The sequence below is a fragment of the Paramacrobiotus metropolitanus genome, unplaced genomic scaffold (genome assembly GCF_019649055.1).
Source record: "Paramacrobiotus metropolitanus isolate TYO unplaced genomic scaffold, Prichtersi_v1.0 Parri_scaffold0000014, whole genome shotgun sequence".
In the NCBI taxonomy this organism is placed as follows: Eukaryota; Metazoa; Tardigrada; class Eutardigrada; order Parachela; family Macrobiotidae; genus Paramacrobiotus; species Paramacrobiotus metropolitanus.
Window position 1 is genome coordinate 36,460 of NW_026570234.1, and position 14,787 is coordinate 51,246.

The window sequence follows — 14,787 nt, forward strand, 5'->3', positions numbered from 1 at the left end:
CCGCGACAGCTGCCGACCCGTTAAACAGGTCCGTCGTTCGCCGACGGTCGCAATACAATCCACCACAGATGCGGCGATGCTATGAAATGTCAAGCCACGAAGGACTGCTTATCAGTTATCAGCTTATGGGTTTTCAAATTTCGATGAATCTGTGTTGTATCCAGATTTCAGTTTGCCAGAGTTCTACAATCCGAAGATTGTCATTTTCCTTGTTTCATATTTTTAGAATTTTTAAATGGTTGGAGAACTTCCAAGTTTTGCCACACCCGTAAAGGCCATAATAGTTGTAGAACTGTTTAGTCTAGATACTCTGGAGTTCCTGTGTATCTTGCTTGGTGCAAAGCTTTCTACTTCTTAGAAGCCTGGAGTATTGATCAACAGTTTCCGAGCTATAGTAGTATAGTTTTACAACTGTAAAACTAAGAATTTAAAATGGAATGCACGGAGACGAAGGTTTGAGGATTGTCGAGTCAACAACTTCAGTGGAATAATATTTTTGTGGTTGATGCTTTGTTGTTACGATTAATACTGTACTGGTCACTGGTGATTTAGCATTTGCGTTTGCTGGGAACCTTTCAATTGTCTGCGGAAAAACCTTGTCCATTTTTCGTAGATACTGGAAGCCGCGACGACATTGTTAAGAGGACAAGATGCATCTGGCGACAATTCAAAGCCGAAAATAGCTGGACAGAAAGTACCGCTCCTTCCAGAGAAAGACAATATTTTTCTGACGATTGTGCAGAAGAGATTTGCTGAACAGAAATACCGCCGCATAAAATGGTACCAAATGTTTTTCTCAAATTCGTTTTGCTTTGCTGGAAACAGGAAATGACTAAATATTTTAAGTTTACATCTTCGAAGCTCATGATTTTTCATGTGCAGCGATCTGCCGAAGCCTTTTCGGATTCTTGGTTCGTGTGATGTTTGTCTGATCATCAAAGATATCAGCCATGAAAAGAATTTCGACCAGGAGCGCGGGGTGGAGAAATATAAAGAGTTATTACGACGGGCAGGAGTTGATGGAATAACCGAAGTACTTACGTCACGCACTTTCCTGATATTTGCCTTTTCTTGTTTCACGGGATAATTGCTTGACAGTCAAGTTTGCCTTGCACTTGTGTGATGAATTACTGGCGGTTTAGGTCCTTACCTTCACTCAGCTTCGCGGTGAATACAAAGCTTATGAGGCGAAAAGGAAACTTTTGCACCGATATGATTTGTTTCTTGCTGATGAGCGGATCTATGGAAACCTGGCGAAAGTTCTGGGGAAAAAGTTTTTCCAAAAAAACGCGTAAGCTTATACCGTTTTTATGAATTTACTGTGTATGTTATTATGTTCTTTTACGGCGTATGAACTTTTACGAGTATAATTACACTGTTTTACGTCTTTAACCACTACTTCGAACCGTATAGCTTGTAGAAACAAGGTTGTAAAGATATTTATGTATTTAAAAAATTTAATATGAAATAAGTCCGTGTCTTTTGTATGGTATACGTTCGCGTTTTGATAGTAATATTTAGCTTTGTTGATCAGAAATAATGTTACGTGGTGCCGCATGGAACCATGGATGAATAAAGCTTCTAGTTGAATAAATGAAACTGTGAGGCAGATTTGTTATGTAAACAAATATTTCTTATAGCTTTCCGCTGCCGGTGGACGTAGTGAACTCCGAGAGTTTATCCGGCGCTCTCAAATCCGCAATCCAGGCTACCTATGTGACTATTCTAGGCAAAGGACCACAAAGGTACTCATGAGATTGTTATAAAGTTATGCATGTAGTGTTTACTATTTTCCGCTGTATTTGTTTCCTTGATACTTCTGGCAGTGTAATCGTAAGATGTGCCCTTATTGTTTTAGCTCAGTCGAAGTAGGTTCGGCAGAACAGTCAGGAGAGGATATTCGCGATAATATTGTCAGTGTATTAGCGCAAGTCCGTAGCAGATTTCCTGGAGGATGGGAAAATATCCGGAGTATTTACGTTAAGCTCGGAAAAGTCTCTTTGCCAGTTTACATTGATTCAGGTGGGTATTTTTTATGCAGGAGAATTTTGTGGGATCTGTAAATAACTGTATGCTTCGGGATTTAGCTTCCCCGAATTCAGTTTCCGTACCGAAACCTGAGGCCACTGATGGATTTACTGCCGGGCCCGAAGAAATAACCACAGTTAAAGAGGGAAAAGTAAAATTAACGAAGTACGGAAAAGTGAAAATCATCAAAAAGAAGAAAAGGGTAAAGAAAGGGAAAACTTTGAAGAAGAAAGTTTAGTTGTTTCAGTTTCTGATATATTGTTTTCGCAAGTAACGCAGTAAAGTCTGTTTCTCTACCGTTTAGCTGTCGGATTTGAATTCTGCTGGTAAAACATCTGTTCTGTTACGTACCGTAATAAGAGCGAAATTATTATTATCGTATCTGCATATGTTACAGTACGTACTACTATTATTGACAGAACTGGCAAGTCCCACGTAACACTTTATTTAATTTTTAATGCTTACAAAAAAGCGATTCAACAATCACCACTATCTATATTTGAACTTCGACACTTGTTACCTTGTAAATTATTTTCCTTGTGACTTACGGTATATTGTAAAGTATTGCACTGCAGCTCCACTTAAGTGTTTTTACTTTTGAGTCACGCCAGCTATTAAACTGATCCCAATCCTATTGCAAAAAGAAAACAAAAGGAATTATTTCGCATTTCACGACACAGCAGTGTACGAGGTTAAATTCAGATAAACAGAAGTACAAAAGATGTGGCAAGCCACACAAGACGGGCAGGAATAAAAATAAGCTGATCAGATTGTTCAAAGATTCGCCCCTTCACAGTTTGCAGAATGATTCAGTGAATTTTAGATCGGATAAACCATGACAGCCTTTACATGTAAATGTGTTAGCCGTCTTAAAACAACTTCTCGGGTGACTTTTCGCTTTTCTCCTTGACGAAGTTAAAGAAATACTGCACGTTGTCGAATGTATTCCTGATGCGTTGGTTCGTCTGTGCATTGTGCGATCTCATTTCCAGTTTGAACTCAATCTTTTCTGTCACCACATCCCCTATGTCGAGCCCATTGGCATTCAATGGATCGCAAAACGAGACTGCGAATGAAGGAGGTCCTGGGTTTCGTTTGTCAACGAATGCTTTGGTAGATTGCTTGACGTGCTGGTCCAAAAGCATTCGTTGCTCGTCCAGATTCCTTCTCTGCTTGGCCATGGCAAACTCCAGACTGTCTTTCACTCGGCCCACAATCTTTTCTGGATAACTCGCGGTGGTATTATGCAGTTTTGATATTCGGGATTTTTGGTCCGTTAGCAACGCATTGTGGTACTGGCTGTTCAGAGTGAAATTCGATGTGATAGAAAGATTGGTGTCAGCCAGCGAACTGGATGCGACGTTACTAACCGAAGCGGATGCTGCCATAACCGAACAAGTTGCAGAGGTATCCACAATATCCGAAAACTTAACGCAGCAGGCTTTCAACTGTATCGCGGTATTAAAATCGGACAACAGTTTTAATTGGAAAAGCACTTATTATTAACGTTCTAACTTTTAATCGAATAACGTATAACCGTCAGTCAAAAGTTTTGAGTCTTTTGACTCAAAACTCTCAAATTTAAGTCAAAACTAAAAGTTCTCCTGTCACAGACTCAGTCGAGAAAGGCGCCACTTAGGCGGCATCCATAAATTACGTAATACGGGGTGGGGAAGGAGGGGGTGCCCAAAAGCGTTATTTGCCTATTATCGATATTAGCAAAAGCGCGATTTTTGGCGTTACTTAATTCATGAATGTCGCCTTACGCGGGGCAGCGGACTGACGGTGAGTGAAGTACATACTTTATACTTGCTCCGTCAATACGTACTGTACAATGGACGACAAAATCAACTTAACCTCGGGGCTCGGAACCGGTTTTGTGGCTTTAGTCATGTGTGCAAGTGAACGAGAGAACAGAGAGAACACGGCTGCCGCGCTTTAATACTGCTCAGTGAACGGATTCAGCGATAGATATGCGGCGCACATTCATCGTATGCGCTGTAACTCGACAGCGGCTAACGGTCCGGAGTTAAACAAATTTTGTCGTCCGTTGTATGTACTGTAAGCCCTATCAGCCTCTCTCGCTACTAAAAACGGAAGAAAAGCTTCGTGTTCTAGCGCTGTCTTAAAATTTCGATTTTTGCACTCTTTTTTTTTGTTGCAGCTTCCAGTATCCAAATGTTGTCTGGAATGGAACATAACTACCAGAAACGTCTGTCTGCCCTGCCGGTCACCCGAGAAGGTCTCAAGCAGCAGTGTGACATGATCCGTGAGAGAATCAGCCAAATCCAGCAAAAGGACTCAGTGACCACGAAACCTCCGGGTCCTACTGACCGTCGTTCTTTAAAGGAAATGTTCGCGGAACTTCGGAATTCTGACAGATTTAAGAAGGGCGTCGGTCTATACCTTTGCGATGATACGATTGAGTCACTACAAGCCTCATTGGATGGAGTCACGGTCGGAGCAACGGTCAATGTCAAGCAGGAAGAAGGCGATCGGCTTCCGTTAACGTTTGGGTATGTTGGGCTCCTGGCGACCTACGATGCCCAGTGTGCCGTCGATTTGGTTGACTTCTACAAGAAAACCCGTAATGTGAATTATGACCCGACGTTTATCGACAGCGCGGTGATCGCATATCCACGCTCGGACTGTCATGTTTCAGTATTCAGCAATGGAAAAATGGTCATCAACGGAGTCACGAATACCAGCGAAGCACTGGTGGCCAGTAGAAATTCCGTGGAATTGCTGAAGCAGTGCGGCTATAATCCTGTTCTCCGCAAAGAGAATCTGCGTGTCCATAATGTCTCTGGGATGTTAAACTTGAACTCGCAGGTGGATATTCTCGGATTTCATGAGGCCTATCCGCGATGCACGTACTACTCCGAGGTGTTCTGCGCGGTTTCTTATAGGCCGGCCACGAAGACGGACCAGATAAATTTGGATAAGTCATTGGGTGTATGCTGTCAGATATTTGCCACCGGAAAGATTTTGATTGTCGGCCATAAAGATGAGAGAGATATAAACGACTTCCTGGTGGAACTCTACGACATCCTGGAGCCCTTTATTGGTGCAGGCAACAACCCAGACGGGCCAGACGCAGACGATCGCGATAAAGGATCTATGAAACAGTGATCTTGCATTAATCCCAGCTGTAAGGAATTTTTGAGTCTGTTAAGGAATTTCTTACGCACTTGACATGAAGAATCTACTGTAACGCTTCTCTTTAAATTGCAGTTCTCCTTGTTTTAGTGCTGCTTTAGTTTAGAAGGTTTTTTTTCTGTTTGTGCACTTTCTTGATGAATCACTCATTTTATTGTAGCATTTTTTTAACAGAATTATTACCGCTACAGTATCTCTAATATGGCGCGCATTTTCTGGTGAGCTTTTGTGGAAATCCTTTGTCGGAGAGCTGTTTTTGATATGTGCTGTAACACTGCTGTTCAGTTTGTTTGCCGTATGGTGACCTCTTTCCTTGCATTACAATAGAATTGGACAATTAGCTAATGGTTGGTAAAAATTAATAAAATCGGAATATTAAAAAACATTTGCTAGCTTTAATTAGGTAGTTTTGTGCATCTCTTTTAATTATTATTATTATCGCACAGGAGCAGACATCCCATTCAAATGGGACTTGTCACTTGTGCAACGTTATAGAACACTGCTGTCTGGTCCACAAAGCTACCCACGAACATTAATTAACCAGGTTACCAGCTCAAAAACCTTAACCAGCCTGTTTACCCAGGTCAACCATTTTTAACGCAAACTGAAAAAGTCAACAGGTTCCGCATTTAAAACATTCACATTAACCTTTTGGGTACACCAGAACAGTTCTTTCATTCTCACGGCAAACATGGATTCTCCGATCTTTTGGCTGCCTTCAGGGCCGTAGCGAGGGGGGGTGCGCACGGGCGCACGCACCCCCCTCCTCGGCTAACTTGTGAATTTATTTTGCGCCCGAAACTGGCGTATGGGCGCAAGGGCGCAAAATTCAAGAGATTTTTTAAGGGCGCAACGGGCGCCGGTACCAGTGCGCCCGTGGCGCATGCGCAATGCCGTGTTAAATTTGAATAAAATTTTTGTAAATTTGGGAATTAGGCACACAGTAGACTTTGAACTGCTCTCCAAAGGGAGCAGGGTTGAAACGAAGCCCGAGGAATAGGGGTGCGCAACGGGCGCAGGCTTTCAAATCCAAGGGCGCAGTGGGCGCTGGCCGAACTTTAAAACGGGCGCAGCTGGCGCAGCTAATTTGCGCACTCCCCATACGTCGGACCTCGCTACGGCCCTGGCTGCCTTTACTTCAACTCGTGTAGCGGTCCGTTTCGCGGCAAATAGACAAAAATACAGATACAGCTTCACTGGGCAAAAGCCACCAAATGGTACATTCACTAACAAGTAAAATGATTTAAATTTTAAACGCTAAAAAACAATCAAACTGAGCAAGAAAAAAGCAAAAAAGTGTGCACAGAGTGGGATTTGAACCCACGCACCCATTCGAGTACCAGAAGTCCCCAGGAAGACAATCAAGTCTTGAGTCTGGCGCCTTGGACCGCTCGGCCATCTGTGCTTTGGTAAAAATGTAGTAAGGATTGCGGAAATAACTGTTCAGTTAATATTATTGTATTCTACGTTGCTGAAAGAAATTATTTTACCATAAAGAAATTATTTTATCATAAAGAAATTATTTTGGTTACATGAATACTAATAACTATCTGAGCCAGGATTTCGGCCCCTCTCCTTTGGCGCCGGTGATCTCAGTTTCTACTCATTCAATTTTCCTGCTTTAAAAACCTCACGATCACGCGGGTGTTCTAAGACCAGTCGTCGTTGCCAGTTGCAGAACCTAAAGTCCTGTGGTCACTCAAAAGCTTGTTACCATGGATGCCATTGGGCTAACATGGGCGGGTTCACGCTCGTGTGCTTACTAATTTGCAAATTTCCAGGGAGACAGCTTGTGTTCTAACCATGTTGCAACATATTGCATTATTCTGATAAAAAAAATCTGAGATAGTCGCAAGCCGATATTCATCCGTGCTCAGCTTGTTCAGGTATACCTATGGTGTCCCAGCCACTGTCCCTGCTGAAAGCTTCTATTTTCTGGTAACCTGTCATGCTAAAAGAAGCATAAACGTTCTATTATTTCTACAACAGATCGTTGACTTTACAATTAGTGTTCGTTAAGTTTGTTTTTTTAACAATTTTTTAGTGAATTAAATTGAAGGTTCAGAACCTCGGGCTGTCTTGAAATATGACTGTGGGCATAACGTATTTGTAACACTTTGGATACTCATCACTCACATAACGCCACTGCTCACAGTCACGGTCCACGGATGTCGATTATTGCCATCGGTGAACGTTCTTATTGTTAAAAATTTATAAATAATAACTTATTGTTGATTGTTAAACTGTGTGTTCCAACAGAAAGTAGAAGCATCCCGCAACCCCGCTCGTAGAGAACCTTTGATGTAGCTTCCCTAGATGCGCTTCCATATTCTACCGTCCAGCAAAAGATGGCTAACATCGATAATTCCGAAGTGCGTCAGGTTCTGCATCAGCAGGTTTTTGCGCCTGATCAGGAGCGGCTGATATTTGCCATTCCGGTTACGCCGTTTGTCGATCGTAAAAGGATCCGTTATCTTTGTTTGGCTGTGGGGAAAGAAACAGCCTTCGTGTACGTCGTTAAGCAAGATCGAAAAGCATTCCGGAAGAAACCAGAAGCATGGCCAGTGTTTTTACTGAAGGAAATCAACGGGCGCAGCCAAAGAGGCGAACCTTCGTTGGATTTTGAGCTGATTTTTGGGGATCAGCGAAGTAAGCCTGCAACTTATGTCTGGAGTGCATCCACTGTTAGTGAGAAGAATGCTTTTCTCGTTCAACTTGCAAAATTGCAGCGGAAATTTGCGGATCCAGTTCAACTTGGTCAACTGAGGTAAAACACCTTTAATCAAAATCCTCAGCTTCGGTTAAATTGTGATGAATACGGAATATGTAATTCTTAAGTGTGTTTCGGTTGCTTATTTGTAATTTAGTTACTGGACATTTCGTTCCTTCGATAATATGAGCATACTGTTTCAGTGCTTTGATTAAAAACTCACCGGAAAATCCACGCAATATTTTCATTTTATTTACTTATACCAGTTGTATTTTACATAGCATAAAACCGCTGCAGTACACTGAATACAGTAATTTCAATTTAAGTAGCTTTGTTTCTCGAAAAATTTGCCAGCGAAATGCGAAATTTATAAGTACCAGTGACCACTGTCGTTTGTGATGGCTGCATTTTACTTGGTAAAATTCTCACTTCTTAAGCTAAAAATTAATTGCCTTTTTTGGACATTTTATCTTGCTGGTGTTAAACACATCTATTGCTGCGCAGTTTGTCATTCCACCCATTTTATTGACTTTATCTGACGAGCTGTTGTAAAATTTTGTGCTGTTGCCAAATAGATTTTGTCTGTTGTGGTAGGTTTGTGGGCCTTGGAGAAGATCTGGAAGACCAGCTAGCTCGAATTGTTTTGGAGAGTAATGCTAGCAAACAGGAACTGAAACCAGCGGGCATGCCATTGGTCAGCAGCCAGCATACCTTCGTCCAAGATAAAGAAGAAATGCTGAACATAACGGAAAAGGAACAGCAGGATTTGGAAAAGGTCTTCGAGCTTAGTCGCCAATTTGATTACGATGTGGATGTATTAATGAAAAAGCTCACTGAAGAAATCGGCCAGATGGAATCGGCTAATGTCCATGATCTGATGAATACCCACAATGACATCGAAAATATTTGTCGTTTAATTGATCAGTCGGTGGACGACCTAAACAAAGTGGACCAAAAAATTAGTAAGTAGTGACGAGAAAAATTTAAGATGCCGTTGGCCCGTTGTTACCAATCAGAATATGGAAAGTTGGAAACGTAAGCTTTGTCAGAATACTTTACTTAACAATAGGTAATTATATCATTTATTCTTTAAGTACGCTTTGTCGTCAAGATTGTCTGGTTGAGGGCGCTGATTTGGCGTATTAGATGCTCAAGTTATTATTTACGAGTATCTTTTCTTTTTTAGCAAAATATCATGACTTGGTCGGGACCGTTAGTGATCAGGTGACGATGATGGACGAAACTGGGCACAAGCTGAAAGTTCAAAATAAAAACGTTAAAAAGCTTATTACGGATATCTCCGCCGTTCTGAGCGCTCTGGACTTTAACATGACATACCGAGTGGCCTTGATGGATGGTGACTTGATGAATAAAGAAAAACTGCCGGAAATTATTGAAGCTGCCAATGTTTTGTCCCAAGTGTCCAAAGCTCCACTGCCTTACGGATTTGAATATCATCCCGCGGTTGACCATGAGAAAAAGCGCTTGGAAAGACTGAAAGCGACCTTTGGAAACAGGGTTATTCAGAATTTAACCAATAGCTTCGTTTCCTATAGCAATAATCATCCTCCCAGACGGGATGATTTGATTCTGGTTAGTCATCTGCCGATGTTCCGAACCATGTTGCCGTATGCAAAAATTGTGAGATGGATGAAGGATAACTTGCCACAGATGTACGACAGTCTTACGAAAACCTACACGGAGAAATTGGGAGAATTATATCGTTATGAATATACAGACTTTTTCGAGAAAGTGCGTTCTCGCATCACCACTTCAGCCGAAGCCAGCAATGCAACGCGGCTAAATCCCGAATATTGGCTTGGTTGGGATGAAGAGATACGTCTCCAGCCATCTGACTACGCTGATTATAAAGCAAATCTGGATCATTTTCGGACAGTGTTCCGCCAAGTTGCCAAATCTGTCACCGAGGAACAGAACTTTTTAATTGAATTCTTTGGTTTACCTCCGGAGAACGAGCCACCATCGGCCGATGCCGACAAAGCAGATGGAACTGCAATTGCAGCAGGACGGCCAAATTTAGCATCCCAGATATCTGTTTATAAATCCGATACGCCACTCAAACTACGCCTGAAAGAACTGTTTAAGAATATCGACGAGATGCTGATAGGGGTCGTGGCTACCAGCGATAAGGCCAATAAGTTAAATAATATGGAATTGTTGGTCGTTATTCATGAAATTTTGATTGATATGGAACCGCAGTGCCCATTTCTCGGAAAGTGTTATGGTGGAATGATGATTGCCTTAAAGAGGAACTTTGATAATTACATGCGCGACCAGGTGTCTCACGTTCTGAATGCCAAGGTTCCTAAACGATCTCGATTTGGACCGCTACCTTTTGTTTGTAACTTCGAGCATTTTGCCAGTTTTGCCGAAAATATATTCCAAGGATCACAGCGAAGGTAGGGTCATCAATAATTAAGATAACGAGTATCTTTCTTGTTAATTAAATAATTCTTTTTGCAAAGATTATGTGCAGCTCAAAAATTGAGAGTTGGGCGAGTTTCATGTTGGGTGAGTCATTCAGTGAAAAATGAAAAGCCTGGATTTTTGCAGGATTGATTTGGATCGTGCTTATTACAATCTCCTCAAACAAGGCATTTTCGAAGGAATTAACCGAATTGCGAATCACAAGGACTGCAAAACCCCAGGGGAAGTTGTCTTTTTGGAAAACTATCATCGCCTGTCAGACATTTTGAGCCGGTTAAAGATCGCCTCACTAGAAGACATCCGCCGGGATACGAGACAGGGCTATAACGATTACCGCAAAAGCTACGTTCAAGCCATGTTAGGAAAGCCATTAGAAAAAGTACAAGTATTTTTTGATGGTGTCGACGCTAAAATCCAGACAACCGGTATTCAGCCACATGAAGTGTCGTTCACGACACAGTTCGGAAAAGCAGAATTGACCAAAGTACTGGCCATGTATCCGCGCAGTGTTGTCAAGAAGGGTCTCGAGCAGCTGTACCGGAAGGTGGAAAAACAGTTGAGTGATGAGGAAAATTTGCTGCAAGTTGTTTGGCGTGATATGCAGCAAGAATTTATCGAGCAGTACCAGAATTATCAGCGGTTAATTGAAGTATGCTATCCCAACTCCCAGATTGTCTTCGGCTTTGGGATCGACGATATTCTAAAGATTTTCGAAGAAATTGCGGCCTCCCACTAGGTATTCGATATTGTCTTTCTTGGCTACGTTCCTGTTTAGTAATATATTTCTGATAAAAGCGGTAAATTTTTATAAACAATTATCTTTAGACAACTTTCCCGGTTTGTTGTGGTCTTTGGCCTTAAGATTTGTAGAACTGTGTGATTTTGAGCTGTTGTTGGTTGACAGTTTTTGCATTAACGAAATGTGAGTAAATATATTAGATCGATACGTTGATTGTACGAGCGTTTTTGGTGGAAGCAAATTACTGCTGGAATACAACCATGTGAGTTATTGTTTGCATACTCCTGGTATTATTTGCACCCGCAGTAACTACTATACCAGCACCTGGAAAATAGTAGAGAAAACTAATTGGATAATTTTGCCTGTTGGTCGGTCCATTTGATATCGATTTTACTCTAGACGGAGACATGTTTGATGTTTACTTTTGTTGCAGAACTATGTCGATGCTACTCTCGACACTGCTCCCAAGTTATACATGTTTACTTGCCACTCATTGCCAGTTCCTTCTGCGAAACAGTTCTGAATTCCTTAGGGTTCCATTTTTTCGCATTTTTTTCGGCAAAATCGTGGCACGCTTTGCCGCTGTATGCTTTAATTAAAATGTAATCAAATTTTAACGAATCAAACGTGCTCGGATGGATGACATAATTGTTTTACAAATCCGCAAATCTAAAATAATCTGCGCGCTAGAAGATGGGTAATGCGGTTGTGACTTTTTCACAGGAGCAGCTGGAAGAATATCAAGATGTGACCTACTTCAATCGTAACGAAATTTTAAGCATATACAGAAGATTTAAAAGTTTGGCGCCGGATGATGTTCCTATGGTTATGACGCGCGAAATTGCTCAGGTAACTAATTGGCTAAACTTTTAACGCAGAAAAATGTCATTCAGATAATCAATGTCAACGAAACCATTTTTGATTTTGAACATTTACTTGCTGTAATAGTATGGAGATTTGGACATTAATTAAATTTAATTAAATCAGAATTTCCGGCTATCGCGGGATGACCTGGAACAACTACCGGAACTGAAAGAAAACCCTTTCAAACGACGCATCCTTGCGGTGTTCAGTGAGGATGGTTCAGGAAATCTATCGTTCAACGACTTTTTGGAAATGTTTTCCGTGTTTTCTGAACGAGCTACAAAAGAGCACAGAGCATTCTACGCTTTTAAAATTTATGATTATGACGACGACGGTTTTCTGGGAATTTCGGATGTGAAAAAGACAGTGCGAGCGATGACGCGGGATAACCTTGACGACGAAGAACGCTCCAAGATTGCGGAGAGCGTTATGAAAGAGTGCAATATGGATGATAATTCGGCAATATCTTTTTCGGAGTTTGAAAATGTTGTTTTAAAAGCCGCTGTATTTGAGTTAACATTTCATATCCGCCTTTAATAATTTGACGAGCGAAACAATCCAAAATCTCTGATGCTTACCGTATTTATTCCCGTGTCAAATATCTTAACTATAACATACCGGTAAGTTGGTATCTGTGCGTTACAGACTACCAAACATGTGTTCCAGTGCACAAATTTACTCTGTATGTTCTAAGTTACCGCAATGGATGCGAAACTCATTCGACAATCAACATTGATATTATTGTTAAGAATTTGGTGTCGTGTTTTGCTTCGCTCAGTAGGTAACAGCCGAAAGTAACTGGACACGTGGTGGCATATATGCGTACGCAAATGCTCGTATTCTTTTTCCAAATTTACAAAATTCTTGTATGTTGCAAGTATCAAGTGCGACGAACAAAATTTATTAAATTACAAAATTAAACCACAGTAGTATAAAACTTGTACGCTTAGGAACTTAATCCAAGTTAACACAGCGTTCGACCGCATAACGGTTCAACATTACTTCCGGCCACTGTAACCAGAATTTCCGCCGTATCCACTACCAGAGTTTCCGTAGCTTCCACCGCCACCGCCACCGTATCCGCCATTTGAACCGTAATTACCGCCGCCATATCCTCCTCCACCATATCCACCGCCACCGAATCCACCGAGACCACCGAATCCGCCACCTAGAAATGGACCTCCGAACCCGGAAACATAGGCGTTCTCGTAGCCATAACCTGCAGGTGTATAAAGCCGCTTTATAATAAAGCATCAGTTGCACTGGCATAAAATAACGAAACGACTACAACTGTCATCAAATAAAGAACAAGAGAATATTATAACGCTTTTAGAATACACGTACTATAAGGAACACCCCAATATCCCATCAGAGGATAACCAAATCCAAATCCACCAAAGCCTATATTAACCCAGCAACGTAGTATATAATTATAACTGGAAACTGGAATTAGCTTTGAGATTGATCAGCAGTTACTGTACCCAGTCCACCTAGACCAAGCCCTCCAAATCCGAGACCACCCAGACCACCATAGAATCCGCCGCCTCCTCCGTATCCTCCTCCACCATAGCCTCCACCGCCGTAACCGGCGTTACTGATCCCAAATACTGCAATCCTCTTGTAGATCACTCAACAGTATTGTCGTACAATTTTATACAATTTCTATGTATGAAAAAACATTACTTATTGAGAAATTCATGAGAATTAAAATTCATGTGGCGGTCTTGCCGGCACAATCCAAAAATACAATCTAATACAATTTGTCGTTTAACATTTGTTTTGCACGATACTGAAATTTATTAAACACGTACACTATACTCTTATGCAAGTGCTGAGGTACTTACCGGACGATACAGCCAGCACAACAGCAAGAAGTTTGCGACAAGGATGCATATCGAAAGAAGAGCAGCAAATAATAGCCTTGCTTAACCTCTATATCAATTTTCGGAGGTCGATTTCTTGTTTATTCACAAGTAATCCAGAATCTTTAAAAGCTGTATCGCGGAAGCCGAATAGCACAAATATCCGGAAAGTTGGAGCAGATATACAGTAATCTTTTCGGTTACTACACAGATAGAGCATACGGATGTATAAGATGTTACGGAAACTATGATTGATTTATCCGCAAAGAAGTTTTGCTGCAGATCAACTTCTCCTTGGACTAGAATGCTGTTCATGTTATATATTTTTGATTTTATAACCTACAATAATGCCAGTTACATATTTCGCAATCATACACGTTCAAAAGTGCTTATAATTTCGGCGTTACGTACATCTTGCACTAAATACTGTATATTGTTATAGAGATATGTCTAACACCTTTTGCTTCCGGAACGAAGCGCCTTGTCCTTTGTTTACAGCCGAGTACTCGGAAATTCAAGGTACGAGCTCTGCTAAGACAGAAATTATTATATGACCGTGCATGCTATTACATCGCCTGTCATCGAGCTTGGTTGTGTCGAGTAATACTGCCGCTGTCAGGCGCCGTACTCTAAAAATATTCGATATGTAACAACGGAATTATAAAATAATTAATGATAGATGTTGGGCAGGTTTAGTCAATCCCTCTGTGTGAGTGGACGTACCGGATGTAGAGGTAATGGGTACAGGATCGCAGACTGATGACATCATGATTACCGAACGCGAGCAAGATTTTATGGACAACACGAACCATGACAAGGGTCATCGAAACTACACCGCCATTCAATTTTTCGGAAGATTAAAGATTTTTTAGAGTTCGGTCTAGCGTTTACTCCTTCAAGAAGGACATGACGCTCATGTGACTATAATTGTGCCAACAGAAATTAATCTAACATTAGTTGTTCCTGCATGTATGATG

At 41.3% G+C, this 14,787-nt stretch overlaps 5 protein-coding genes and 1 non-coding gene across 10 annotated transcripts; 4 read left to right on the forward strand and 2 right to left on the reverse strand.

The window, feature by feature from the left end:
- The first annotated feature begins 15 nt into the window (after positions 1-15).
- On the forward strand, positions 16-2,404 carry LOC129584490 (ribosomal L1 domain-containing protein 1-like). Its single transcript, XM_055476665.1, has 7 exons — positions 16-453; positions 614-780; positions 883-1,033; positions 1,143-1,291; positions 1,641-1,745; positions 1,859-2,022; positions 2,088-2,404. The coding sequence occupies exons 1-7, from the start codon at positions 433-435 to the stop codon at positions 2,264-2,266; spliced, it is 936 nt and encodes a 311-aa protein (XP_055332640.1). The 5' UTR covers positions 16-432; the 3' UTR covers positions 2,267-2,404.
- A 1,702-nt stretch (positions 2,405-4,106) lies between these two features.
- On the forward strand, positions 4,107-5,570 carry LOC129584716 (uncharacterized). The gene has a single exon (XM_055477012.1). It carries the CDS (start codon positions 4,207-4,209, stop codon positions 5,158-5,160), a length of 954 nt encoding a protein of 317 aa, XP_055332987.1. The 5' UTR covers positions 4,107-4,206; the 3' UTR covers positions 5,161-5,570.
- A 916-nt stretch (positions 5,571-6,486) lies between these two features.
- On the reverse strand, positions 6,487-6,592 carry Trnal-caa (transfer RNA leucine (anticodon CAA)). Its single transcript has 2 exons — positions 6,555-6,592; positions 6,487-6,532 (listed from the first exon to the last, which is right to left on the reverse strand). It is a non-coding gene; the product is annotated as a tRNA-Leu (tRNA).
- A 243-nt stretch (positions 6,593-6,835) lies between these two features.
- LOC129584622 (exocyst complex component 1-like) lies at positions 6,836-11,273 on the forward strand. 5 transcript variants are annotated; one of them, XM_055476857.1, is made up of 5 exons: positions 6,836-7,374; positions 7,447-7,954; positions 8,492-8,859; positions 9,084-10,317; positions 10,472-11,273. In XM_055476857.1, the coding sequence occupies exons 2-5, from the start codon at positions 7,536-7,538 to the stop codon at positions 11,079-11,081; spliced, it is 2,631 nt and encodes an 876-aa protein (XP_055332832.1). In that variant the 5' UTR covers positions 6,836-7,374; positions 7,447-7,535; the 3' UTR covers positions 11,082-11,273. The 5 variants fall into 5 exon arrangements, with proteins under 5 accessions (XP_055332832.1, XP_055332833.1, XP_055332835.1 ...); XM_055476858.1 differs by having other exon boundaries at positions 6,836-7,125; positions 7,232-7,954; XM_055476860.1 differs by having other exon boundaries at positions 6,836-7,125.
- Positions 11,274-11,565: 292 nt separating this feature from the next.
- LOC129584624 (calcium and integrin-binding family member 2-like) lies at positions 11,566-12,691 on the forward strand. Its single transcript, XM_055476862.1, has 2 exons — positions 11,566-11,933; positions 12,072-12,691. Exons 1-2 carry the CDS (start codon positions 11,778-11,780, stop codon positions 12,483-12,485), a joined length of 570 nt encoding a protein of 189 aa, XP_055332837.1. The 5' UTR covers positions 11,566-11,777; the 3' UTR covers positions 12,486-12,691.
- A 71-nt stretch (positions 12,692-12,762) lies between these two features.
- On the reverse strand, positions 12,763-14,122 carry LOC129584625 (ctenidin-1-like). The gene is made up of 4 exons (XM_055476863.1): positions 13,793-14,122; positions 13,430-13,555; positions 13,293-13,349; positions 12,763-13,167 (listed from the first exon to the last, which is right to left on the reverse strand). Exons 1-4 carry the CDS (start codon positions 13,839-13,841, stop codon positions 12,947-12,949), a joined length of 453 nt encoding a protein of 150 aa, XP_055332838.1. The 5' UTR covers positions 13,842-14,122; the 3' UTR covers positions 12,763-12,946.
- Between the last annotated feature and the right edge of the window lie 665 nt (positions 14,123-14,787).

Excerpts from the sequence above, each read along its gene's own strand:
- LOC129584716 (XM_055477012.1), top strand. The coding sequence starts at position 4,207 with ATGTTGTCTGGAATGGAACATAACTACCAGAAACGTCTGTCTGCCCTG.
- LOC129584622 (XM_055476857.1), top strand. The coding sequence starts at position 7,536 with ATGGCTAACATCGATAATTCCGAAGTGCGTCAGGTTCTGCATCAGCAG. Across the intron at positions 7,955-8,491 it reads GTTCAACTTGGTCAACTGAG|GTTTGTGGGCCTTGGAGAAG; the intron begins GTAAAACACCTT and ends CTGTTGTGGTAG. Across the intron at positions 10,318-10,471 it reads TTCCAAGGATCACAGCGAAG|GATTGATTTGGATCGTGCTT; the intron begins GTAGGGTCATCA and ends GGATTTTTGCAG.
- LOC129584624 (XM_055476862.1), top strand. The coding sequence starts at position 11,778 with ATGGGTAATGCGGTTGTGACTTTTTCACAGGAGCAGCTGGAAGAATAT. Across the intron at positions 11,934-12,071 it reads TGACGCGCGAAATTGCTCAG|AATTTCCGGCTATCGCGGGA; the intron begins GTAACTAATTGG and ends TAATTAAATCAG.
- LOC129584490 (XM_055476665.1), top strand. The coding sequence starts at position 433 with ATGGAATGCACGGAGACGAAG. Across the intron at positions 1,746-1,858 it reads CTAGGCAAAGGACCACAAAG|CTCAGTCGAAGTAGGTTCGG; the intron begins GTACTCATGAGA and ends TTATTGTTTTAG. Across the intron at positions 2,023-2,087 it reads GCCAGTTTACATTGATTCAG|CTTCCCCGAATTCAGTTTCC; the intron begins GTGGGTATTTTT and ends TTCGGGATTTAG.
- LOC129584625 (XM_055476863.1), bottom strand. The coding sequence starts at position 13,841 with ATGCATCCTTGTCGCAAACTTCTTGCTGTTGTGCTGGCTGTATCGTCC. Across the intron at positions 13,556-13,792 it reads TGTGCTGGCTGTATCGTCCG|TATTTGGGATCAGTAACGCC; the intron begins GTAAGTACCTCA and ends AGAGGATTGCAG. Across the intron at positions 13,350-13,429 it reads GCTTGGTCTAGGTGGACTGG|GCTTTGGTGGATTTGGATTT; the intron begins GTACAGTAACTG and ends GGGTTAATATAG.